General features: G+C 56.1%; 1 protein-coding gene across 1 annotated transcript in view; it reads left to right on the forward strand.

Annotated features, from left to right (window-relative positions):
* CTCFL (CCCTC-binding factor like) overlaps positions 1-21,114 on the forward strand; it is a 23,231-nt gene extending 2,117 nt beyond the window's left edge. Inside the window, exons 2-12 of the mRNA XM_013008444.1 lie at positions 3-344; positions 784-1,006; positions 5,045-5,215; positions 6,044-6,177; positions 9,339-9,459; positions 10,328-10,477; positions 13,370-13,524; positions 14,971-14,990; positions 15,187-15,352; positions 19,253-19,379; positions 20,999-21,114. Of these exons, the coding sequence (XP_012863898.1) occupies positions 3-344; positions 784-1,006; positions 5,045-5,215; positions 6,044-6,177; positions 9,339-9,459; positions 10,328-10,477; positions 13,370-13,524; positions 14,971-14,990; positions 15,187-15,352; positions 19,253-19,379; positions 20,999-21,114 (1,725 nt within the window). The remainder of the gene's footprint in view (positions 1-2; positions 345-783; positions 1,007-5,044; positions 5,216-6,043; positions 6,178-9,338; positions 9,460-10,327; positions 10,478-13,369; positions 13,525-14,970; positions 14,991-15,186; positions 15,353-19,252; positions 19,380-20,998) is intronic.
* The last annotated feature ends 4,706 nt before the right edge of the window (positions 21,115-25,820 follow it).

Raw genomic sequence — 25,820 nt, forward strand, 5'->3', positions numbered from 1 at the left:
AGCACGCGCTGACGACGCCGCAGACGGTGCCCCTGGACGACGACGACGAGGCCCAGGAGGTGCAGGGCGTGAGCTGGCTGCCCGTCCAGCCCCAGGAGGAGATGCAGCTGGTGCTGTCGCAGGCGGGGGGCACGCTGCCCCCGCTGCTGTGGCTGCAGGCTCCGCCGGGCCAGGCGGCCCCCGCGAGCACGCCCCGGTGCGTGGCCATCAGCATCCAGGACCAGGTGTACTCGCTGCAGGAGATGGAGGTGGTGCGCTTCGAGGTGCTGGAGGAGGGCGCGACCGTGGCCGTGGAGGACAGCTGGCTGACTGGGAGCCTGGCCGGAAGCTCCGGACTGGCGACGGTAGCGCGGGGTTATTTAACCAGGGGGCGGAAGGGAAGGGAAAACAGGCACACCGTTCTTTTTCTTTTTGAAGCTTGCTGTTGTCTATTCAGAGTTCTCCTGCGTGTGTAAATTACACGTTAAGGGGGATTAAAAAAAAAAACCACACACACACACCTTCCCTGAAGCCCGTAGGTGGCTCTTAAAGGTAAAAACACCTAAAGCTACCCTGTTTAGACTCTTATGAAGTCCACTGGGTTTTGGGGTTTTGTTTTGTTTTTTAAAGTCTGATGTTTCACGGCACAAATCCTGGATGTTAAATGGTTAGCCTTTGGGGTGCCACTAGCTGACTTCCTTCCGCCCGTCTTGGCTCTCATTTCCATGGGCTTGGGGCAAAGTTGACTCGGATGATCATGAACAGCGTCGTCCTGGTTCAAAGCCTCCTTTTTTGTTTTATTAGCCCGAGAAAGGTCAAGAGCAGGCCCAGCTGCTGCCCGAAGGGGGAATCCCTGAGCAATCCGAAGAGCAGCTCGTTGTGGTGGAGACGAGGCCCGAGGAGGAAGGACAAGAAGAGATCATGCTGACCATCGCCAACATGCTGGTGGAGGAGGCAGGAAAGAGCTCTTCATCCAGGAACGCAAGGACTACAAAAGCCGGCTCAGCAAAAAAGCAGAAGACCACAGGTAGGCCTTCTCTTCGTGTGTAAACGTTTGCACAACACTGGCCGACAATTTTTCTTTATGGGAAGGAGAGCTTTGTAAGCTTCTGGGTGGTTTAAAAGCATAGAGTTGTATTCACTTAAGGTTTAGAGACCACACGTTCAAACTCAAGGTGTGGACAGAGCCACTCCTGTTCTCTTAAGAGGCTCTGGGGAAAGATCCTTCCGCGTCGTGGATCCCAGCGTCTGGTGGCTGCCAGCAACCCTTGCCGTTCCTTGCTTTGTGCCTGCATCCCTCTGCTCTCTGCCCCCATCATCACATGACCTTTTGTGGGTGTCTCCTAATGTCCCCACTCCGATCCTCGTGTTAACATGATTTTAAACGAAAAGACTGAAGTTCCAAATGCTGTCACCGCGGTAGGTTCTGGGTACGTGCGAATTTGGGGTCCAGGGGACAGTTTGGTACAGGACAAGGAGGGTAATTGCAGTTTAAGTGATGGACTTCCACTGTTGTTTATGCTGTTAGGGCCCGTGAGATTGACCCCACTGTCGGAGGAGAACAACCCCATAAGGTTTCCTGGGCTGTAATCTTTCCAGAAACAGGTCCCCCGGTCTTCCCTCCTGCAGAGCTCAGTGTTAGCTCCACAGGGGTAGCTCGGGAAATGGGAGGCGTTTCAAACTACTGCTCTGAATGGGGAATCAAGCCCCAGCGGGTTTTGCATTTTGCGCACTGGTGTTTGGAAAGGCGTAATAAGGATGCTTCCGAAAAACACAGAACATGCGATAGAAGACCAAGCCCTGGTTTCCACTCTCTCGTTTCCCCTCTCCCTGGGGACGGAAGGGTGGGCGGATCTGGGTGAGGAAAGAAATGAGGACTGGAGAGAGGACCGTATGAGGCGTCAAAAAGTCGCTGTGAGGCTTCTGGGTCAACACTTTCGTGCATTTTGTCCAAATAAGAAGTGCTTGCCTACATTTCTGTGACCAGTGGGTGGCTGTGGACAAGTTCTCTCGGGAATACACTTGTCTTAAGTCTCTTTAGGGGGCCTTACACACAAAAAATCCAGTCAAAACTGGCTTCTGAGGATCTGCTGGGCCAGTTCGATCCAAGGCTGAGAGGGCAGTTCAGAAAGTGACGATTTGGGGGATTCCAAAGGGGTCGTCTTGATAAATTTTCCCCACAGGACACAGGATGATCACAGGGACTTTGCAGAAGAAGTTTTAAGGAAATTGAAAGCTACATTGTTGAGGGAAAAGACCAGGGAATTAGTGGTGAGACATTTTTAAAAAATATATGTTTAGTTTATCACAACATGCTCATTCCTGGACGGTAGCAAGGGTTGTCCTATGGGAATTTCATTCAGAAACCGTACTCCATCCACCTACAGCCCTGATCTTGCCCCTTCAGACTTCTTCTTGTTCCCCAAACTCAAGCAGTATTTCAGAGGACCGTAATGGGGTCCCCCGAGGATGCCATCGCTTCCACTTTGACGGGGTGCCGATGGAAGAGTGCAGAGCTCCTGGGGGGAGAGAGGGGGGAGCCAGCACCTTCAGCCGTGGAGGGTGTGTCAGGAAACAACCGTCTCACAGTTTGATATTTATGTTTCATAAAGGCTCCGACGATTTTTAGAGCAGCACTTTCCCTCGGGTGGCCCAAGCAGTGGACGTGTGACCTTGCTCACTGAAGTTAGAGATTCGAGTTCACCCAGAATGTGCCACAGGAGAAAGCCCCGGCGATCTACTTGCCCCCAATCAGCCACTGGAGACCCTGTGAAGCACAGGGCTGGGTCCTGGTTTCGGGGAGCCCTGCGTGAGGCTGGCAGCGAGTCCGAGGGCTTCAGGCGGGCCAGGCAGTGTCCGCCTGCAGGGGACAGCAGAGAGCCGCAGATGAGGTTAAGAATATAGGGAAGTCCCCATTCTAGGAGGGGCAAGAAGGCAGCCTTGAAGAGCCGAGGTCACGGCAGGGTGTGCATCTCTGGAGGGCTTTGGAGAGACTGACTGTGTCCGGAGCCTCGTGGATGGGGCGGGGAGGGGTGCTTGGGGAGAGTAGGTCCAGTCAGGTTAGGAAGGACTTTGATGTCCTTCAACCCAAACCAAACTCATTGCCGGCTCCGGTTACCGTATAAAAGCTCCATAGGACTTTCTTGGTTTGAATCTTCCCCCCGTTTCTCTGCCCAGAAGCCTCTGAGGGGGTTGGGAACATTTTTCACCTGATTTCCTGAGATGCTTAGTGGAGGATGTGATTGCTGTGGTTCCGTTCAGGTGGTTCCACTCACGGCGCCCTTTGATGTACAGCGGAATGAAACAGCACCTGTCCCGCACCATCCTCCTGTTCTTCTTCTGTTTGAGCCCATCGCTGCAGCCGCTATGTCCGTCCATCTAGTTGAGCACCTTGGTCTCTTTCACTGCTGCTCTGCCTTACCAAGCACGATGCCCTTCTCCAGGGACTCCCCAGTACTCTAGACAAGTCCCCCCATCCTTGCCTCTAAGGAGCACTCCGGCCAGACTCCTTCCAAGACAGACTTGTGGGGAACTAGCTGGTCAAGAGATGTTTCCCTTCAGACAGTGAAAACCACCAAGCAGTTGAGCTTTCCGTTGTTAACTGACTCCCGGTGTTCTCTTCTCTGAGCCGCCTGTTCAAGTCTTTCGCCCGTTTTTGTTTAATCAGGCTGTTGGTCTTTTCTTAGCACTTTGTAAAAGTTCATCGCAAAATCAGTGTGTTCTTTTCTTAGCCTATTTTGGTGGCAAATCTCTTACCCTGGTGTGGCTTCCCCCTTTACCTCTTTATGGTGTTCTCTGATTTTTAAAAAATTAAAACTTTCACTTTTTATGTAGTGGGATTTTTCAGTACTTTCGGCTTTGGCTTTCTTTTTAAATCTTGTCTAGGAAATCTACAAGCCTGTGTTGCAATTGTGACATCTGGTATTGTTTTCCAAGTGCTGTAAATTCTTGCCTTTTGCCTATCCCGCCTGGACAAATGGAGTTTGGGGGAGCAGATGAGGTTAAGAATACAGTCTGTCAGGATGGTCCGTGTGTGTCTCCTCCTTCTCCATCAGTCTTGCCCAGAGGTGGTCAGTGGATTCACGGTGGGCAGAGGAGAACTGATCCGTGACGTTCTCTCGGCTGTGACCTTTTGGAAGCAGATCACCAGGCCTTCCGGTCGAGGAGCGTCTGGGTGGGTGCTGATGAGCAACTTTGCAACTAGTAGCTGAGTCCTTAACCACATGTCCATCTCTCACAGTCTCTGCAAGGGCACTCGGTGTCTACTTCGTTGGCTCCTGGACAGAGCTCTGCTTTCCGTTCCATTGAGTTCCGAGCTGTTGGTCCTTGTCTGATTTCTTAGGCAGGGCACTGACTTGGCTCACTCATTTTCCGCCCTTTCTTCATCTCTAGCACACATGTCCAAGGGTCGAGAACCAAAAAGCCAGACTCACTGCCATCAGTCGCTGCCGACCCTGCGCAGCCCTGGAGGGCAGTTTCCAAGCCTGTGCTTCTTTACAGGAGTGGAAAGCCCATCTTTCTCCTGAGCAGCAGCTGGTGGTTTTGAACCGCTGACCTTGAGGTCAGTTAGGAGCTCAACTCTTAACCATGACACACCAGGGCTCCGATAAGCACTATATGGTCCAGGATTTGCAACGTCTATGTTGGGGGAGTCACAACTCAATCCGTATCACCCCTCGGGAAGACTTTCTTTTGAAGAGTTTAGTCCACTTGTAAATAGGACATTGTTGACTAGCCCTGAAGCACTCAGCCATGGACCCAGTGGCAGTGCAAACCCATCAGCCATCCCCAAGGGAGAGATGCCAACTGGGAAACCCTGCGGGGCCGTGCCACTCTGTTCTGAAGAGGCCCTGTGGGTCAGAATCAGCTCAATGGCCACTGGGTCAGAATCAGCTCAATGGCCACTGGCGTTTACCTTCCTGCCACGCTGAGCTCCCACATTAGACCAGCGAGATTCTCAGGAGGTCGGAATTGAATCTGAACAAATTCCCCCCAAAACGAGTTTGCTTGCTTGCTTGTTTTCACTCATCCTCACGGTGTGTGCCCCCCCACCCCACCCTTGCAGGAGCTAAGCAAACCTTCCGCTGTGACACCTGCACCTTCGCCTCCTCTCGAGTCTCCAGCTTTAAGCGTCACATGAAAATTCACACCAGCGAGAAGCCCTATGGGTGCCACATCTGCGTGAAAGCCTTCCGCACTGTCACGCTGCTGCGAAACCACGTCAACACCCACACAGGTGACAAGCCGGGCCTGTGGGTGGGTCTCCTTCCAAGGACCCCGGGGGAACCCAGACCCCCTTCCTCCTACAGGACCGGACTCGATTGCGCACGCAGCTTTCGGTGTGTCTCCGCCTTAGCCGGCCTGCAGAGGCTTGAGTACCATGACGGCCTTCGTGCAGGGTGGGCGGTGACGATCCGCAGCACGTCGAGGAAAAAGGCCTGGCCATCCACTTCCTAGATAAATAACCAGCCACTGGGCTGCACAGTCCCTGATGCTCATCGTTGAACGAGCCTCTTCTTGATTTTTAAAGCATTTTGAGGCTTTATGAAGAAGAGCCCCAGTGGAACCGTGGTTAAGCACTCGGCTGCTAATGGAAAGGTCAGCGGTTCAACCCCACCCAGCCGCCTGGCTGGAGGAACACGAGGCATCTGTTCCTGTAAGGTGACAGCCATGGGGCAGTCCTACTCTGTCCCGGCAGGCCACTGTGGGTCAGCGCAGGCACGCCATCAGTGGATTCGGCAGGCTGAGTGTCACTGATAAGATCCCAGGAAATAGTGGGACGACCCCTGTGGCGTCGTGGTTGCACAGAGGGTTGCTAAGCTCAAAGTCGGCGGTTGGAAACCACCAGCTGCTCCGTGGGAGGAAGCAGAGGCTTTCTACTCCCGTGAAGGATTACAGTCTCGGAAACTCACAAAAGCAGCTCTGCCCTGTCCTGTAGGGTTACAGTGAGTTGGACTGGAGCCAGGGGCAGTGAGTCTGCTTTGTTGGAGGGATGGTGGGCTTCCTCGTGTGTTAACAGAGTAAACTGCGCTGTGTTTTACGTTGCTTGCTCTGGTCTTTCTAGGAACCAGACCTTTTAAGTGTGAGGACTGTGACATGGCATTTGTCACCAGCGGAGAACTCGTGCGACACAGGCGCTACAAACATACTCACGAGAAGCCCTTCAAGTGTCCCACGTGCAAGTATGCCAGCGTGGAAGTAAGTCCTCCCCGTCCCCAGCCTGTCCCGCCGCCTCAGTGGGCAGGCGCGGGCGAGCCAGTCACACAACCCCCGCCGAGTGTCACTTCCGATTCATCTTGACCTGGAGACAGGGTAGCGCCGCACCTGTGGGCTTCCAAAGGAGCCCTGGTGGATACAGGTGAGTCTGTTCAACAAGGTCAGACGTTGCAAACGACCAGCCGCTCCCAGGGAGAAAGACGGGCTTACTACTCCCATAAACAGGGACAGCTACAGGTCGGCGTCGCAGACTCAATGGCAGCGAGTTGAACACAGGTCCCGAGGTTGTAACCTCTCAGTTAGCTGCCCAGCACTTAATCTGCCGTGACACCAGGTTCTACGAACTCGAACTCGTAAATCCCAGAGCCTGTGATACGATAGTTTTCCACGAAAGACGTTATTTACACAGAACCAGGGCAGGGAGTGAGACGCAGTCTATTTCCTACGTTCCCAATGGGGACTCACTCGGATTTCCCTTGTTCCTTGAGGGGCAGTCGGCGAAGGCGCTGCACACAGGGCTGGGCAGTGCTGTACAAATGGCTTGGGCTCCACCCTGGTGGGGAGGCCCGCGTCAGTGAGCTTGGTTTGAATTTCACCTCGAACTAGATGCGCTGACCCAGTCCCCTTCCCAGCCACCCGCCACCTCAGTTCACGTGCTCAGATGCCAAGCATCTCGCTGGACATCCCAAGCACAGCCTCTGAGCCAAAGAGACTGCCCTGTCACGGGCCGGGTCACTTCACTGACGGCTTCATTGACTGGATGGCATTGGGGTTAGCAAGGAGCCCTGGTGGCACAGGGGTTATGGATTGGGCTACTGACTGGAAAGGCAGAGGTTCGAATGCCCCAGCTGCTCCACAGAGGCGGCGTGGTGGTGGTCTGTTCCTGTAAAGAACAAGAAAGAAAGAAACTCAGTAAACGGAACTCACAGCCTTCGAGCCGAGTTTGACTCGACAGAACAGGGGAAGCCTGGCCCGTGGGGTTCCACAGCTGGACATTGTAACGGGAACAGGGGCCTCAGCTTTCTCCTGAGAAGACGCCTGGAGATTCGAACTACAGCCTGGGAAGTCCTTTGAGGGCAATTCCAAGCTGCCCCATGGGGTCACACCGTGAGTCAGAATTGCTTTGGCAGCAGAGGAGAAGGAAGGAGCAGGAATGTCGGCCGAGCCCCCAACGTGCTCTTCCCCGCGGGCACCGCCGGGTCGCAAGAAGCCCAGTTGGAAAGGGATGGCTACTGCCCTGCAGTGGGACAGAGTTAAAGAGGACGGCTCGAGTTTAAAAGTAGATATGATGCAACCCAGTTTCATAAATGGGAGAATTTCACCCACAGAGTCAGAATCACGTTTCAAGAAAAAACATTTTCGGCTGTTGCTTTTTTAAAACAAACGTATTTCTCCTCTGAGTTAAAGGTTGTGCCTGGGTCAGGAGAACGGAAAAAGAGGGGTTCAAAACACAAAGCTGCCTTCGAATCCGAAGCCTCGGATGGCCTCCAGGCTGGGATCCCGCCAGCACAGAGCACAGCCTTCCCAGTCCAGCTGCCACCTGCTTCCAAGGTGTCTGCCACTGAAAATCCTGTGGGGCAGGTGACACCTGTGGGGCCGACGTGAACCAGCCTGGACTCCCAGCACCTGACTGAGACAGCCCTCAGTGCCAGTGGCTCTCCAACCCATGTGTGACGGCAGGGAAGCCGATCAGGGTAGGGACAGTGGACCCGACACAGTGACTGCTTCACGTGGCGTCCCCCCACCGAGGAGCCCGGCGGCACAGTGCTGGCATGTCCCACTGGTAACAGAGAGGTCGGAGGCTCAAACCAGGGCTTTGAGCTGGAGATGGGGGAGCGGAGCTGACCTGGACTCTCAAGTCTGGGAGACACGGAGTGCTAGCCAGCACGGGGCAAATGGCAGTGAGCTGAAGGCCTGGGGCGAGAGATGGTGCAAGAGGAGGCCTGGGGAGCCCTCCCAGGAGCCTGGTGTGGAGACTGGGGCACTGGCTGCCCACAGAGAGCGACTGGCTCGGCGGCCGTCTTTGAGCTGGCACCGTGGTGTCTGACTCGGCTTCAGCCCCAGAGCCCAGAGTTGGTGGCACCACGCCTCTGCCCTCCTTCTCTCTGGCGGAGATCGCATTCCTAGCAGGGCTGCAGGGCTGTGACCCCTCCCATTTCCTCTTCCCATGATCGTTTTCAATTAAAAAGTTTTAAATTCAGATCTGTCAAGATTTCCTCTCCTCGGCCATGACCGAACCAGCAAGAACCAGCCTAAAGCGAACAGTTCAGAGACCTGGTTCAAACCCACCAGCTGCTCCTCGCCAGAAAGATGAGGCGTTCAGCTCCCAGAAAGATCTACAGCCTTGGAAACCCCGGGATCAGTCCTCCTGAGCCCTGTGGGGCTTCCCTGAGTCAAAATCAGCTCCAAGGCCGTGGGTGTGAAGGAGCCTGGCTGTGCAAAGGTGGACCACTTCACTGCTAACCCCAAGGTTGGCAGTTCAAACTCAGCGTAAGGAAAGGCCCGGCTCGGTGAATCCATTCAAGAGCAAGGAGCTGAATGCCCTCACGTTACTTATGCAAAAGCAAATGTGCTGGCCTCTGCGCCTCCCTCTGTGCCGGGGTGGCTACTTAAACAGCTACTGGATGTTTGCTGCCTTCCAAAAAAAACCCCAAACACCTCTACTGAGTCAATACTGACTTGTAGTGATCCTACAGGGCAGGGTAGACCTGCCCCTACGGGTTTCCAAGACTAAATCTTTGCGAGAACAGACAGCCTCATCTCTCTCCCTCGGAGCCGTTGGTGGTTTTGAACTGCCGGCTTTGTTGTCAGTAGCCCAACGCATAACCACTGTGCCACTGGGGCTCCTTGTCTGATGCCTTAGAACTGAGAATAAACCCACCCAGGACGTGAGCCGCTGGACGGACTGCGGTTTCCCTCTGTGAAATGAGGCTGAGGAGGGCCCCTCTCGAAGCGGCTGCTCACTAGGCCCCAAAGGAGCGTAAACCCGTGGGACTCTTAGCTCACCACTCGGACAGAAGATGGGAAGAAAGGGCTTGTGGTGTGGGTTCTGATCAGAGGCATCGTGGTCAGCCCTTCCGAGCGGTGTTTGTGGCGCTGGGTCTCTGACAGCCCGGCGCCTAAGGCCTTTCTCTCTTCCCCAGGCCAGCAAGCTGAAGCGCCACATGCGCTCCCACACCGGGGAGCGCCCTTTCCAGTGCTCACAGTGCAGCTATGCCAGCAGGGACACCCACAAGCTGAAGCGCCACATGAGGACGCACTCCGGTCAGTGGGTCGGCGGAGCAGCCCAGGGGGCCTGGGGAAGCACGGGGTTGCTCACCTGGTTCTGTGGGGCCCAGGCCCTTGTGCAAAGGAGTCCAGGGGCTGTAGCGGGTTGTGCATAGGGCTGCTAGCCACAGCGTTGGCGGTTCGAACACACCAGCCGCTCTGAGGGAGAAAGACGAGGCTCTCTGCGTCTGTCAACATGTACCCTCGGGCACCCACAGGGCAGTTCTTTTCTGTCCTGCAGAACCGCTGTCAGTCGGAATCGACTCGACGGCAGGGAGCTGAGAAGTTTGTACAGGGAGTTTTGTGGCACAGCCGTTAAGCACTCCACAATGCAACAGAAGGTCACTGGTTCAAACCCACCGGCTGCTCCTTGGAAGAAGGATGCGCCTGTCTGCTTCTGGTACAGACGGGGGCCCTGTGGGGCAGTTCTACCCTGCTCTGTGGGGTCAACGCGATGGCTGTGGGCCTGCATCCTTGCGATGCAAGCCAGAGCCTTCTCCTGAAGGGACCTGTAGCCTCCAGGACAGAGGTTCCCATACAGATTTGGCTGGCAGCCCCCCTTCCCCCAATAATGAAAAACATTAGTACTATAGCCAGAAACCCAGAATCAAGTGTGGGTCTCTGCCTTCACAGCCCCCCTGGGTTGGTCCAGCGCCCTCCAGGAGTGGTGCTGCCCCTTTGGGAAACGGTGTAAGGTCACACACGGTGGGGAAGTAGGGGGCACTGCGGAGGCGCCTGTGGCCTGGAGCCTTCTACCAAGTGGGCTTCAGACGCAGCAGGACAGGGCTGGAGGTGCCCTGGCCATGAAGGACCAGCTGCTCCAGCTCCCGGCCCTGTCCGAGGTCACGTATGTTGTGTGTTGCAGGTGAGAAGCCCTACGAGTGCCCCATCTGCCACGTGTGCTTCACGCAGAGTGGCACCATGAAGACCCACCTCCAGCAGAGGCACAGCAAGGACGTCCCCAAGCACCACTGTCCCCACTGCACGGCCGTCATCGCCAGGAAAAGTGACCTGCGTGAGTGGCCTGCTCGTTGCCGTCGAGCCTGTGCTGGCGCCAGGTGTCCCCTGCGTGTCAGAGTGCCCCTGGGCTCCATGGGGTCTCAGCGGCGGGCTTCCAGGGATGAGGCGGCTACACTTCCCACCTCCAGCGTTCAATGTCGGGCACGTTAGTACCACCCAGGGACACGCCCGGTGCCACGGAGTCATCTCCAACCCACGGTGACTGCCAGGCCTTTCTTCCAAGATGCCCCTGGTTGGACTCGAAGCTCCACCCTTTCCGTTGGGACCACCCAGGCACTGCAAGTCAAGTGCTCTCCAGCCGACTCTCTTGGTGGTACTTGGCCTTACTTGGCTGTTCACGCCCGGAGCCTTCCTTTGGCTCCACCAGGTGGCGCTGGCCTTGCTTCCTGGGCAGCAGCTGGGCTTCGGGACCAGGGAGGTTTTCTTCTCGTGGTCCTCTGGCACCATCTGGTGGCAGTGCTGCGCCAGTGTCCAGCCATAAGTTCCCGTGGACCTTTGAGCGTAGGAGGCCTTTCTGTGGATATTACTTTATCACACGGGGCGTATTGTGCTTTTATTGTGCTTTCAGTAACGGTTGACACTGAAGTCCAGGCTCCCCATCAACCGTTTCTCCACCAGTTGTTCAGTGTCACTGGACATTCCAACCAGAAATCCAAATGCTGCCATGGGGTCCATGCCGACTCTCAGGGACCTCTAGGACAGGGTAGAGGTGCCCCTGTGAGTTTCCAAGATTGTAATTCTCTACGGGAGTAGACAGCCTCATCTTTCTCATGTGGAGCGTCTGGTGGTTTCGAACTGCTGACCTTGTGGTGAGCAGCTCCACTTGTAACTTCACTGCACCACCAGGCCTCCCGACAGTCTTCATACTGTGCAAACATGCTCAGGCTTTCCACGCTGGTTGTTCCGTTTCCCTGACTTAGTGTCTCTGCCCTCTGACTGTTCAGATTCTTTGTAAAGCAATCGATCATTTGGTCTCCCGTAGGTGTTTGTGTCCTCCGAGTGCAGTGTTTCTAGGGGATAGCCTTTTCCCCTTCCGCCCATCTGTTACTAGCCTCGGGGTGACCTCGGGGGCTGGTTTCACACCCAGGCTTGAAGAGCACACCAGGCAACAGTCTTGGGGAGGCTTCCACTGCTCTGAGAGATCTGGTTTTTGCTGGTCGGATTATTTTGTAGGAATTTGAAGTTTGGTTCCACATTTTTCTCCATTCTAGTAGGATTGTGCACTCTAGCCCTGGTCAGAACAATTGGTGGTGGGAGCCAGGCACCATCTAGTTCTGGGTTCGGGATAGACGAGGCCGTGGTTCCTAGCAGCTGTCCTGTAGGCTAGTTTCTTCTCTGAATCTGGTTTGCTTCCTTCTCTTCCACTCTGGGTGAGGAGAGAATAGTTGTATCTTCAGGGCCTGGTTTTGTAGGTTAGGAAACGGTTCAGGGCCACTTGAGTAAACTGCCCAAGGCACATGACCAGGGTGGGCCCGAGGCAGCCAGGTTGAAAGTTCTGACACTCTCTCCTCCCAGCCCTCGGTGGGCACTTTTTCTAGACACTCCCTGTGTGCTCCAAAGAGTGGCTCCAACAAAATCTGGGGGCATTTACGTCGTCACAACGTGGAGGGCGGCTGCTGCTGGCATCTAGGGAGCAGGCATGCTGCGAACCATCCCGTAATGCCCGGGTCGGTTTAGCCATCCTTCTGTGCCCATAACTGCCCTCCAGCAATGTCTATCAAGTCGAAGGAAGAAGGAAGACATAGATCTCCTTTCAGGGGTTCTACCCGGGGCAAGGGGCACCCGGGTGATGTGAAAAGCTTCCCCTGACTCGGTGGGCCCTCCATGATGGGAAAGACGGCACTGTCACCGAGAGCCACTTGGCCACGACTTCGCCCCGGGGTCAGGCTTCCTTCCCACCTGTGAGGAGAGGAGTCGGGGCCTCGTCTGCCACGGCTTTCCTTCACTTCCCAGGAGGTGTGCTGGATGCCGGCAAATTCTCAAACTCCCCAGTTTGCCCAGAAAACCCCGGGTGTAAGGTTCAGGGTTTGGGAACATCAGGATGATCAGGGCACTTCTCTGTCACCCTGCCCCGTGTCGGCATCACCTGTCCTACCAGCCTTGCACCGGGACTCTGCGGGGTGCAGGGCCAGGCATTTGGGACACGTGGCAAAGCCACATGGGCGCTCTGTAGTCCCCTTTGTTGGCCCTGCGGCGTGTTCCTTCGTGTCTAGAGGACAGGAGGCAAGGTCTCTGGTGGCTGAGCATGTGTGTGTGTGTGTGTGTGTGTGTGTGTGTGTGTGTGTGTGTGTCCACCTCTCCCGGGTACTTGGTAGATGGAGCTGACCCCAGGCACGATACTCAGGCCTGCTCCTCTCACCACTTCATGTGTCCCAGGCTGGACATCGCCTTCTGGTGCTAGGGAATCTTGGACACTTGTTTCCTTTTGGCCACTCGCTCTTCGCTCAGAATACAGAAGCTGTCTCGGCCACGTAAAACCACTGTAAGCTTACTCTAAAGCTCCGTCAGCAGGACGGTAAGGCTCGCCACGCACTTTGTGTGGAAGCGTCTTCGGTCTACCGTGGCCTGCTGTATGGGAAAATTTGACTCCATAGCCAAAGGGGTATGGAAATGATTTTTCTTTATTGGTTCAGCCTGAAACCAGCTTGCCCCCTGGTGGGCACTTGGTAATGTTGGCACCAGGTCAGGGTATCCCAACTCAGAGAGGCTGCTGCCATCTAGTGGGCATATCCCAGAGGTGCAGCCTAGCGTCTTACAGTGCCCAGAGGGGCTCCCCACCACAGAGAAGGACCGGGCCCCAGACATCAGTAGTGTCAAGGTTGTGGGGGGGCTGCGCCTAAGCAGAATTCTGCCTTCTTAAGTGCGAGGTACTCTGCGGCCCCCACAGGTGTGCACCTGCTCAACCTGCACACGTACAAAGCGACAGCGATGCTGTGCCGCCTCTGCCCTGCTGTCTTCCACGAACGCTACGCCTTCCTCCAGCACCAGGAGACCCACAGGAAGGAGAAGAGGTTCAGACGTCGCAGTTACACCCGCAAGCAGGTACTGGGCTCCGGCGACTTGGGGGTGCAGCAGGACGTGATGGGGTGGGGATGAAGTGGGGGGGTTCTCCGTCGCTGTGAGAATCTTTGTTTAACGGCTCCTGCCTGGGACAGATCATCAACACGCCGGGCTGCACGGTGCAAGGGGCCAGAGGGGCTGGGGGATCTGTTTCCAGAAACATGAGCCATCGAAAGCCGTTGGGGTGGGGGGCGCTGTCTCCTCTGCACACATGGAGTCTCACAATTTGGGGTCAGCTGTCAGTGGGTTGGGCTGGATGGGCATATCACAGCAGCCCCCTCTGAGAAGCTGGAGCACAAGCTATGAGCCACGGCTCTGAGGAGCAGGTCTGGGTGGGGCCCCAAGCCCCCCCCCACCAAGGTCCCCGGGGTCTATCCTGGTGTCGTGTCCGAATCAGCTAGACAGAACAAAAACCAAAAACAAAACAACCAGGGTTGAGCAGGATTCTCTGGGTGAGCCCTCCGACGGGCCTCAACCCACCCAGTAGCCCTGCGGCAGGAAGACTTGGTGATCCGCCTTGGGAGCCCTTCAGAGCCTCGACTGCACACTTGGGTTGGCCTTGAGTCAGCCACCAGCCGCCCCCACCAGCCGGAGCAAAGGAAGAAGCAGGCCACCGATTAAACCCGACTTTCAGATCAGCAGCCAACAGTGCCCCAGTATAAGTAACTTCAGCCCACGTGCCACAAGCCAAGCTCTCACTAGCAGCCTTATCTTTTCAGCTGGGCTGTGCCAAGATCTCAAACGCTGCTTCTCACTCAACTGCTTTGTTTCGAAAATCAATTTTTTTGGAAACAGAAATATGCTCTTCATGTTAGCTTGTAGTTGGTTTGTCATGATTTTAAAATAGATGGATTAGCAGATGTCCCCACATAAACAAAAGCCCTGTGGGGTCCTCGGGGTTTGTTTTAGGTCCATAAACCCACTGCCACCGAGTGGATCCAACTCACAGCGACCCGAGACAGGGTTTCTGGGGACGCTGACAGTTGCAGAAGCAGACAACTGCCGGCCTCTCCACGAGCTGCTTGGTGCCTAGCCCGCAGGGCCACCAGGGCTCCCTCTGGAAAAGTCTGGGGTCCAGGGGGCTGCCAGGGAAGCATCCTGTGTCGTGGTGCATGTTCAGTCCCTGGTGACAAAGAAGGAGAACCAGGCTCCCCGTGATCCCACGTGTGGCCTGGGACGGACCAGGCGCTCTGGGTGTAGCATGGTGTGGCATTGGCGTTGTGCTGAGAACCACAAGGTCAGTTCAAAACCTTGGTTGCAGGTCGTACATCAACAGGGAACTACCAGAAATGTGAGCTGGGTTCAGAAGAGAATGTGGAGTAACGTCAGGTGCTCTGCCGGGGAAAGAGGAAGCTTTCTACCCCCATAAAGGGTACCGGTCTCAGAAACCCATAGGGGCAGTTCTGCCCAGTCCTGCAGGGTCCTTAGGAGTTGGTATTGACCCAGCAGTGAGTCTGATGTTTGTTTTTTGGTTTGTCGAGGAAATAGGAAAGTCTTTGGAAAACTTGGCTGAGCATACTCGCCTGGGAAAGGGAAAGGAAGGGGGAAATGTGTTACACAATTGGTAATGTCTGGTACTAGAAAATCCTTTAAATAGATAAACTGTGTTCTCCCAGCCCCCACCTCTGCCACGTCGCCTGACAGTCCTCTGTGTATCCACACTGGCGAGAACCCATCTGCCCTCCTTTCCTGCCGTACACACAGCTGGCTAAAGGAACTGCTAAACACGCATCTCAAGAAACACCGTGATTCCAAGTTCATCCCGACTGTACACACGCCCCAGGGTGGCAAAGGCTGTTCCCCATGGCTGGTGCCTTCCCAGGGGCAGTGGCAGCGTTCTAGCGGGTTCAGCTCCCAGCAGCGCCCCTCAGACCCCGCCCCTGCCGGTCTGTGCGCCGGTGATGCTGGCGGCCTCACAGCAGAGCTTCGCGACTGAGCTGGGGTGGGGAGAGCAGCCTGGCGATCCACTTCTGAAAACCGGCCGCTGGTGAGAATCTCACGGATCCTGGCGATCTGGTCCTGTGGTGCGTGGCGTCTCCACCAGTCAAGGCTCGACCCACAGTGGCGGCCAGTTGCCTGAGCCGACTGGAGTCATCCGAGCCTTTCTAGAGAGACCCTCCGTCTCAGCTCAGGGTCACGCCCGGCGACCCAGACCCTCCTTCGGAACCTTGGCAGGACATCCAGAAGCCACGGCCACAGTTCGGGGAGGGCTTCTTTGCTTTGAGGTGAGACCGCAAGACTCTCGAAGAAGGTTGTGGACGGGCGGTCTCCCCTCGCCGAGGCAGCACAGCCCCACCCGTGGAGTCTGGAGAGTTCTTCTGTGCGTTCTCAGACCTCCCCAAGCCCCGCACAGAGAACCTCTGCCCCCAGGGCAGCCTTCACGTGTGCTGATGAAGCAGACTGAGACAACCGTTCCCAGAGGTTCCTAACATACTGCTTTGAGTGCTGTGCTAAGAAATAGGTCGACTCTAATTTCGCTTTTTTAAGTGCTGTCTTAGTGACTGAGGGGCTGCAGTCACCTGAAGGCTTGACTGGGGCTGGAGGAGCCACTTCCGAGATGGCGGCTCCCACCCAAGGCCTCCATCCCTTGTCGTGGGGGCCACTTCATGGGCTCAAGGGTCCACCCAGTAGGGTGCCAACGTCCCCTGGAGCGGTGATCTGAGAGGGCGTAAGGAGGAAGCCATCGGACCCTCCGGGACCCAGTCTTGAAAGCGACACACGGTTCATCTTTGTATTAGAAACGAATCCCTAAGTCTAGTCCCCACTGGGGCAGACAGGGAAGGGAAGAGTACAGAGAAGCTGTGGGCCTCTTAGAACTACCACAGCTGGGCAGATCAGTCTCCGGACCAGGGGCTCAGTCCGACGTGAGGAAACGGTGCTCCCGCTGTGGAAAACAGTGTGCGCCTCCTTCAAAATCTCAACATCGAACTGCCCTACGCGAGAGCTGTCCCCCTGCTGGGCATGGATCCGAGAGAACTGGGAGCTGCGACATAGACATACGTGTGCACGTTGCGGCGCGGTTCACAGAAACAAACAGATGAAGTAACTTAACTGCTTATCAACAGATGGCTGGGTCCACAGGGGTGGGTGCAGGCGGCGGAATACTGTGCTGCTCCGTGTGGAAACCCACGCTTGGTTTTGATAACAGGGGTCTCATGCTCTTGGGTTGGACTTCTACTCAGCTTCCTGCACCCTGAGATCTTTCTTGGATTCCTCATATCCGTCATTGTGCTGAGGACGTTTGTCTTCTTTACACTGAGGTGTGCTCCATCCCAGATATTGCAGTCCCTGATCTCATCAGCAAGGGCTTCGCGTGGTTGTTAATAACTCCTGACGCGGCATTCTTCTTCCTATAAGCCGGCTTCTCCGCACGGAGTCTGAACAAGGATAAGTGACAGGGTACACCTTTCCTGATTTAACCCATGCAGCGTCCCCTGGTTCTAGTCCCACAGCTGCTCTTGATGCAGGTCCAGTTCCCACACGGGCACCAAGCTGCGCGCTGGGACTCGCCTCCCTGGTTTGTTAGGTCCGTGTACTCCAATGCCTTGCAGAGTCAATGAGACACAAGTAAACACCTTTCTCTGCTTTGAGCCAAGATGCCTCTGACATCACTCCCATTCTCTTCTGAATCCAGCTCCGATTTCTGGCAGTTCCCTTTTGATGTTCGACCTGCAACCAAGGCCATGCAGGCAAGGTTGTGTCATGTGCACATCACAGGCTGTTAACAAGCCTTCCTCCAACACTGAGTAGTACGAGGATCTCAAAAGTGTGTGAGCAGACACCTAACGGGCAACCATGGAGAATGAAGAAAGCCCAAGAATACAATCAGCCCAGACCAGTGTCCCACATGGACCACAGCCTCCTCTACCCTGAGACCAGAGAACTAGATGGTGCCCGGCCGGCTCCCACTACAGGCCACTCTGACCAAAACCAGAAGAGAAAGTCCTGGTTAGAGCTTATTTATTTATGCATGTAGAACAACAACAAGATCTGACTCTAGAGCTAGTCTGAAAGAAACTAGAGGGTCCCGAGTCTGGCCCTGAGACTGAAGACACTCAGAGGCCACCTTTCAGACAAATAATAGAGGGGATTGTAGAACAAACGACTATTAAAAACACAAACCAGGGGAAACACCTCAGCAGCCATCAAGTCAGTTACAACTCACAGGGCCCTACAGGACAGGGTAGAACTGCCCCTGTGGGGCTCCGAGACTAAAGCTCATTAGGGAGCAGACAGCCTCGTCTTTGTCCTATGGGGCGCCTAGTAGTCAGGAGCCACTGACCCTGCAGGTGCAGCCTGACATGGAAGTCCCTGTGCTACCGGCTTCTACGGTCCACTCTACCAAGATCCGAAGGGCAGCGTTTGCCCCACGCTGGGAGGAGCAGACAGAGAAGGACCGTGAAACCAGAGGAGTAAAGGGACCCAGGCTACTACGTGCGTGCGTGCGTGCGTGCGTGCGTGCGTGCGTGTGTGTGTGTGTGTGTGTGTGTGGCGTGCATCTGAAACAAATTATGTGTGATTTGTTGATTGAAGAGTTAGGATTTATAATTGTTCTCCTAAGTACAATGAAATATTTCTTAAACTTTTTTTTCTTAATGGGCAACAAGACTTGAATTGACATTACTCCAAAGATGTACAAATGAGCGATAAACACGGGGAACGATGCTCAGGATCATTCGTCATTAGCCACTGGGTGGCTCTGATCAAAAACACACCCTGGCAAGTGTTGGCAAGGATGTGGGCCAGTTGGAACCATCACACGCTGCTGGTGGCACAGCCACGGGTGCAGGCCATGGGCAACCACTCCTGGTCCTTCCCCAGAAGGCAGAGTGTAGAGCTGCCGTGTGACCCAACGCCCTGCTCAGCACGTGGGTCCCCAGAGAAACGTGGGCATGAATGACCGCGGCGGCCTTGCTCACCACGGCCGCAACACGGGACAAGTCACATGCCCTGACTGGCTATGTGCAGCGAGGTGTCAGGAGTGATGAGGGCCCTGGCTCAGCCATCAAAGGGCATGACCCCAGCCACCACGTGGACCCGGGAGACGTGAAGTCGGCCAGACACAAAGGCCTCCGCGAACTGACCAAGGGGACAAAGCAGACCCGTGCTAACCAAGGGCCAGGGTTGGGTGGGGACTGGTGGGGAGTTGCTGGTTGCCATCGGGTCAATTCTAACTCAGGCCAAGCCCCTGAACGCCCCATAGCAGACCTGCCCTTGGTCGGGTTCTCAACTCTCCTCCTGACGGGAGCAGGTGCCCAGACCTTGCCCCAGGGAGTCACCCACTGGGTTTGAACCACCAGCCATTGACTCCTGCGCCCCCCGGGGCTCCTCAGTCCAGTGTCTTAGCCACCACATGGAGCCCCCACATGGGCCGAGAACAGACTGTGCACTCACAGGGCTTGCAGGTGGCGGGTCTTTTGAAAGGGAGTCACCAGGCCTTTCTTCCGAGGCACCTCTGAGTGGGTATGAACCTCCAGCCCGTGGGTGGTGAGCAGCAGTTTAACTGTTGGCACCTCCAAGGGCTCTGAGAATGGTTCTGGGCTTTCTTGGTGCGATGAGCAGATGTTCTAGAAAGTACCGTGGTGTGTTCTACAGAGCCTGAGGGGCACGCTGGTCTGTGGGCTCTCAGGGTGGGTGAGCTGTGTGCTTCCCGGGCTCGTCCTGGGCGCTCCCTTGGGGTGACACCTCTCTCCGTGTGTTGTCCTGGCAGAATGACACACGCAGACACTCGGAGCAGTGCGAGTCGGGGAAGGATAAGCCGGCCTCCTCGTCCGGAGAAGGAAGAAGAGAGAAAAAGAGGAAGCCAGCCGGCCAGAAAGCGGCAGGAAAGCAAGATGGTACCTCTCTCTCTCTCTCTGCCTCTCTGCCTTGCTCTCTCCCAGCCTGTGGATCCCTGGGGACTGTGCTTCTCTCCCTTTGGCATCGGTGTCCCTGGGTCCTCACTGAGAGGCTCCAGGCTCCGCAGGCAGCCCGGCCTCTCCCTCCCTCTCTCGGTGGGCAGGGTCCATGCAGCCCGTCCATCCTGGTGAGGGGACTGAGGTGGGGACAGTGAGTGACCCAGCTCTCAGGGCAGCAGCGGGACTGGGCTGGGCTTCTGGGTCCCCAGGACAACACACACACACACACACACACTGCCTCCGCTCTGCAAACTCTCCGATCAGCTGGTGGAGAGGGGCCAGCGCACAGGCATTGTTGGCTCGGACCGGCCATGGGAAGGGAGGATTTCCGAGGCTGGGGACTGCTAGGGGTCAGCAGACAGCCTCATCTCCCTCCTGGGGAGCAGCGGGTGGGCTTGACTCACTGCAGGGAGCAGGCGTCACTTTCCACCAGAGTGGCTCATAGGTATCCTCGGATGAATGGTCACACCCAAGGCAGACACAGAGAGCCCACCTGACCTGCTCAGCCCCCGCGGGCGACAAGAACGCAGCTGCCCCATAGAGGCTGCCTGGAAGCCCCTCTCCAGGCCCTTCTGCTGCAGACCTGGGGGTTAGCATTTGAGCCCAACCCGTGTGCGCCGCCCAGGGGGTACCTAGGAGAGGGGCGTGCCCCAGCCCGCTCTCCGGGACCCGCCTCCCTTTGGTCAGGCTGGCAGCTTGAGGGGCATCCGGAGTGGCCAGTGTCATCCTCACTGCCTAGGCCAGCCCCACCCTGAGCTTCAGGAACTGCTGGTGAGAGAACCAGCCACACAGGCCAACAGGGAGCGGCTGTCTGCGGCCTGACCCCCTGCCCCCCCCAACCCATGGCCAGCGATTTCCAGGACTTGCCTCCTGCCCAGCGGCCCACTGCTTAACCGCCTTGTCACGGGGCTCCTGTCCGAACAGGCGCCCTCACCTGTCGAGGGCAGGAAGGTGGCTGCCCAGTGCTTGCTGCTCGTGGCCCGGCCCTGGGAGAGCCTGTCTACTAACCTGTGGGTCAGGCATCAGCGCCCTGGAGTCTCTGGGGGAGGAAAGGCCTGGCTGTCGGCCTGGCTGTGAAGATGCGCAGCCTCGGGGCCCCAGGGAGCCGCTCCTCCGTCCTGTGAGCTTGGTTTGGGTTTGGGTTTGGGCTTGGTTTCTGTGCGGTGCCCGTTTCTTGGCCTGCTGGGAGCAGGCTAGCCCAGAAAGATGGCCACCAAGAAGCTCTGGGCAGCAGCTCTGCCCTGTCGCCCGGAGGGGGGGGCGCCCCCGCATGGGTCAGGCTTGGTTATCTGGGTCTGTCTCAGGGAGGGACTTCATCAGTGTGCTAACCAGTACCGACCCCTCCCACAGAGACAGCCGCTGTGAGTGTGCTCACCCCGTGAGTGTCCTAACTCAGTTCCCCCCAGCAAGCAGCTCCTGGGCGTGTGCTAAACCAGCTTCCCCCACCCACCCACCACCCCCACACACACATGCCTGGGAGGGTGCAAACCCAGTCTCCTCACCAAGAGGTGACACCTGGGAGTGTGCTCACCCTGTCCCATCTCCCCACCCCCACCCAGAGGTAGCGGTGAAGCAGGAGCCGGAGCTGGAGGAGAGAGACCCACCATGCCCGGGCGGGACGGCCCCTGTGAAGTCCAGCGGAGGTGAAGACTCCAAGGGGGACGGCCTGGCGTGACTGACAAGTGACCGAGAGGGGTAGTGCCCGTCCCCAGAGCATGTTCTCAATGCTCCGCCTCGGCTTTGAATTAAGCTCGGGGGACAGGCGGCCTCGCGCTCCCCAAAGTTGAAAGTAGCGCTTAGAATTGTTTGCCTTTTTTCTGACTGGATTTTCCACGGAGCTTGGCCATGGTTTCGGCCTCTGTGAGGGAAGGGGTCGTGGGTTGAGGATAATCGCGATTTCAGCAGCAAGACGGGGTGGCCGTAAGGCACTGTGGAGGGTCACTGGGCTAAGCATGGGGCTGCGAACGACAAGATTCGCGGTTCAAACCCAGCACCTGGTCCTCTGGAGATGAGCCTGTCAGCTCATCTGCAGAGCGTCTGGGAGATGGACAGTCTCTGACACTCTGCGTGGCAGCCCTCCTCTGTCCTAGAGGCTCCTGGGAGTCGGAATCGACCTGCTGGTAACAGGCTTGGCTTGGTTTGGGTTACAGACCAACTGGTGTCCCTAGGTTTACGCTTGGCTGCTAACCAGAAGGTTGGCAGTTTAAACCCAGGGGCACTGTGGAAGACAGGCCTGGCCACCCACTCCCGTAGAAATGACAGCTAAGAAACCCTGCGGAGCAGTTGTGCCTGCACCCAGGGGCCTCCAGGAGTCGGACCGGACGAGGGGCAGCAGGTCTGACGAGGGGGCTGCTTTTACAGTCACTGCCTCAGCGGAGAGTCGAGGCTGGACGAGTCTCCGTTGAATTGCCCACACCCGCGAGATGTCCATTGTTTTTATGATATCCGATGTAAAAGATGAATTTCAATACCCTTTTTCACACCAATGAATTTCCCACACAACGCCATCGGTGGGAATTTCCCATGACCACGACGCCATTGGTGCGCTCTTATACCAAGTGGAAACTTAGGGAGCAGGACAAACTGTTCCCACCGGGACACCACAGGCAAGGCCACACCGGGATTCCTAGTTCAGTTTGGAATCTCTGCCCATCACATCCTTTGGCAGCTATGAAATTGCCCGGCTGTGTTCTACCGTGATTGTGGGTAACCCTTTGGTTTGGCTAAAACCAGTCAGCTTATGTAGTTTTAAATAATGGCAGGGCGAGACGAAACAAACATTTGAGGATGAATTGCCTACTTGTCCGGAATCTGAACATTTTCAGAGTGCCCAGTAATGAGTCTGTGTTCCAATTGCCGAGGTGTTCTGGCCTCTAGCTGCTGGCTCTCGCCCCTGATGAGAGTGGCGTGGTGGATTAAGCACAGGGCCGCCACCCCAAATGCCAACAGTGTGGACCCCACCACCACCACCACCACCACCCCGGCTCTGAGCGAGAGGCAGGGAGAGGAAGCGATCCATTTCTGTGAAGATGGCAGCCCTGGAGACCCCAAGGGGCAGTTCTGCTGTACCCTAGCGGGTTGCTGTGAGTCACACCCCTCCCAGCACATAACAACAGCAGGCTGTGAACTGTGCCCTGAGCACTTCGAGTTCAAATGCCCCATCTCTGGGAGGGGCCAGGCTTTGCTTCTGGTCTCAGCTAAGTGAGTGCTTTTGATGTATTTGAGCTTCCCCCTGTGTTGTGAAGTCACTGAATAGGAGGGTCAAGCTGAAATAATTAAAACTTTGGTCTGTTATGCACACCCAGATTCGGGAGCAGCCCAGTGTGAGGCCAAGCCCTGGCAGTAAACTCCCAGCCGGAAGGTTCTGTGTGCCGGTAAATTTACGGAATTCCAGAGCATCTGCGCTCTGTGATAGGCTGTCCTTGTGACGATGAATTTCTGTGACTGGACTTTATGTCTCAACTGTTAACGGTGGTTTGCATCTCTCAATAAAATGGCACGCTTTCCCGTTCACTGGCTCTACCCTGGGTGATTGATGGGCCCTGGGTGACAGTCGGGAGGTCCCCTGTGCGTCACTGGTGGGAGCTGTCCTCCTTTGCTGGAAAGCCAGGGTGGCTTCTTGGAGACCCGCGGAGAAGATCGCTCTGAATGTTGGCAGCCTTCCCAGCACATCTCTCTTGCTGTCCTCAAACGTTCACCCTGGACGCGGGCAGCTATGCGATCGGTCGTCACCATCCAGCTTTGGTGTGGCGTTTGGTTTGTGGATGTGTCCGCTCCAAGGGGGATGGTCAGAAACCTCGTTCACCAAACACTCGTCACAAACAGTGCTCTACACACGTCACCTGGCCAAGGTGTGCTGTGGAACAAGACGCAGGTACCCGCTGGTGGCTTGGTTTGTGTGTATGTGGGGGGTAACAGTTTTATTGACATATAATTCACATATACAATTTAATAGTTCAACCACATCAAGAAGAGTTGTACAAGCACCACCACAGTCAGTTTTAGGACATTTTCTTCTCGTTCTTCTCATTATCAGCTCCCCATTTCCCCCCAACCTCCCCTGCATGGCCCCCAGGAGCCATTCGTCCGAATGTGTCTATCCTGGCAGCCAAGTGCCTCTGAGCGGGGTGGCAAGCGCATTGTGAGGCCAGCGGCCATGCCTTGAAGGCTGGCAGCTCAGCTCACCCAGCAGGAAGCCCTGCAACCATGGAGTGGGCAGCTGTGGGGTCACGGTGAGTGTGTGGCTGAGCCACACGGAGAGGAGGTGAGAATGGCCATCGATGTCCCTGTGGAAACCGCCAGGCTGTGACTGATCAGAAACAACCACTGCTAATTGTAAGAGAAGGAAAGGAATGATAAAGATAAGATGACATCCAAGAAAACCGTATCAGCAATTCTGTCGCCTGGGGTCGCTGGGGACACTCCCTCCCACAGACACTGAGTGCCATCAAGTCCCTGCTGGCTCACAGCATGGTGCGGGACAGGACAGAACTGCCCCAGGGAGTGTCTGAGGCGGTCCTGCGGTTTGGGGCGTGGAAATCGCTGCCTTTCTCCCTTTCTCCCCGACAGGGCAGAGAGGACTGAAAGCAGACACCAGAGGGCAGCCCTGCCTTGTGAGCCGGCCGCCTTTCTCTGCTGAAGAAAGTTCTAACAAGACAACCTTGGCACAACCTTGGCAAGTCCTCCGGTGAATGTTATACCGGCCAACGGTCAGCAGGGAGTGGTTTGCCTTGGCTGGCAACCAGAGGGTGCTGCTAGGGAAGGGAGAGGGGGCCGAACCGCCCACCAGCTGGGGCTTCAGAATGCTGGACCCGTGGTCTCCCCTTGGGCCTCTTGCGCTTCACACAGCTTTGAGGACCAGCAGGAAATCATTCTGGACCTGCCCCCCCTTGCAGCGTCTCCCCTTCAGAGGCGAGTGTGTAAGTTACTCTGGTGGCTGACAACCGTTTTGCTATATAAAGGGTGCTCTTTACACAAGCCCAGGAGCTAGCCAGTGGCATGCCAATGGCCCTGCTATTGTTTGAAATCAGTCATTGAGAAAGTTCTGGATACTACAAGCGGAAGAGGCTTGTGAGACAGGAACCATTTATAGTATCGTGTTTGAAGATGGCGAGGATTGGCTTTCTGGACGCTCACTGGCATCGACTACAGTTGCTGGGACAACAGGGTCTGTTGTTTGGTGGATTTTCCCCCTGGTCATCGGCACTCGTCTGAATGAATAACCCCCGTGAACGTATTCTTGGAGGTGTCGTTTGGCTCGTTGTGTTGGTGTTAGGAAGACTCGCGGCAAAACAGAACACCAGCTCAATGGTGTGTGCCTGCCCCATCGAGTGGCATCGGCGCTTCAAGTCGAGCGAGCAGAGCGCCCCTGCTCCAGGCACGTCCCCCCAGTTCCCTACCTCCGTCTTCCAGGTGCAGCTGGACTGCGTAGTTTGCCCTTGACTGCAGGCTTTGTAACTGTCACGAAAGAATAAACCAGGCCAAACTCACCAGCACCGAGTCCACTCATGTCTGCCCTCGAGGACGGGCTCGAAGTGCCCCTGTTGAGTTCCCGAGACTAACTTTAGAGGGGCAGAAAGCCCCGTCTTTCTCCCCCAGAAGGGCTGATGGCTTCAAACTGATGGACTATGGATCAAAGTCCTTGGACATCCTTGGGGCAGTCCTGCTTGGCCCACGGAGGAGTCGCTGTGAGTCAGGTTGACCCAAAGGCCGGGGACTTGGTTTGGAAACTTGATGGACGTCATGCTTACCTACTGCGGTGCCTCGTCTGTTGTGAATAGGCAGGCTGATGGAAACTCACAGATGATCAATGAAAGCCTTAGAGCAGTTCGCTGGCCTAATCAGTGATTCTCAACATGTCCCCATCTTATATTGCTGTTAAGGTGCTCTGGTGGGACTGTGGGCAAACCCTGGGCTGCCAGCCACAAGGTGGGCGGTTCGCACATGCCAGCAGCACGGAGAAAGCTGAGGCCGGCTGCTCTCCTAAGACTGAGTCTCAGGCCCAGACGAGCAGCTGGACCCTATCCCGAGGGTCACCCGCAGGTGGTTTGGGCGTGGCTTTACTGGCACTCAAGTATCCAAACCAAAAGCCGCCGCCTTCCAGTCACTCTGACTCGGTGGGGCAGGGAGAGCAAGCAGAATTGTGCCATGGGATTTCCAAGGAGCCCTGATGGTGTAGTGGTCACACATTGGGCGGAGAACCTCGAGGTCAATAGGTCAAAACCACCAGCTCCTCCTCAGGAGAAAGGCAGGGCTCTCTACTCCCACAAAGAGTTACAGCCTCGGAAACCCACAAGGGCAGTTCTACCCTGTCCTACGGGGTCACTATGAGTCCGTGTCGACACAATGGCAGTGAGTGTGGGCTTGGGGGGTTCATCTCTG

The sequence above is a fragment of the Echinops telfairi genome, unplaced genomic scaffold (assembly GCF_000313985.2).
Source record: "Echinops telfairi isolate 266 unplaced genomic scaffold, ASM31398v2 ScPeMD7_7413;HRSCAF=8451, whole genome shotgun sequence".
Classification (NCBI taxonomy): domain Eukaryota; kingdom Metazoa; phylum Chordata; class Mammalia; order Afrosoricida; family Tenrecidae; genus Echinops; species Echinops telfairi.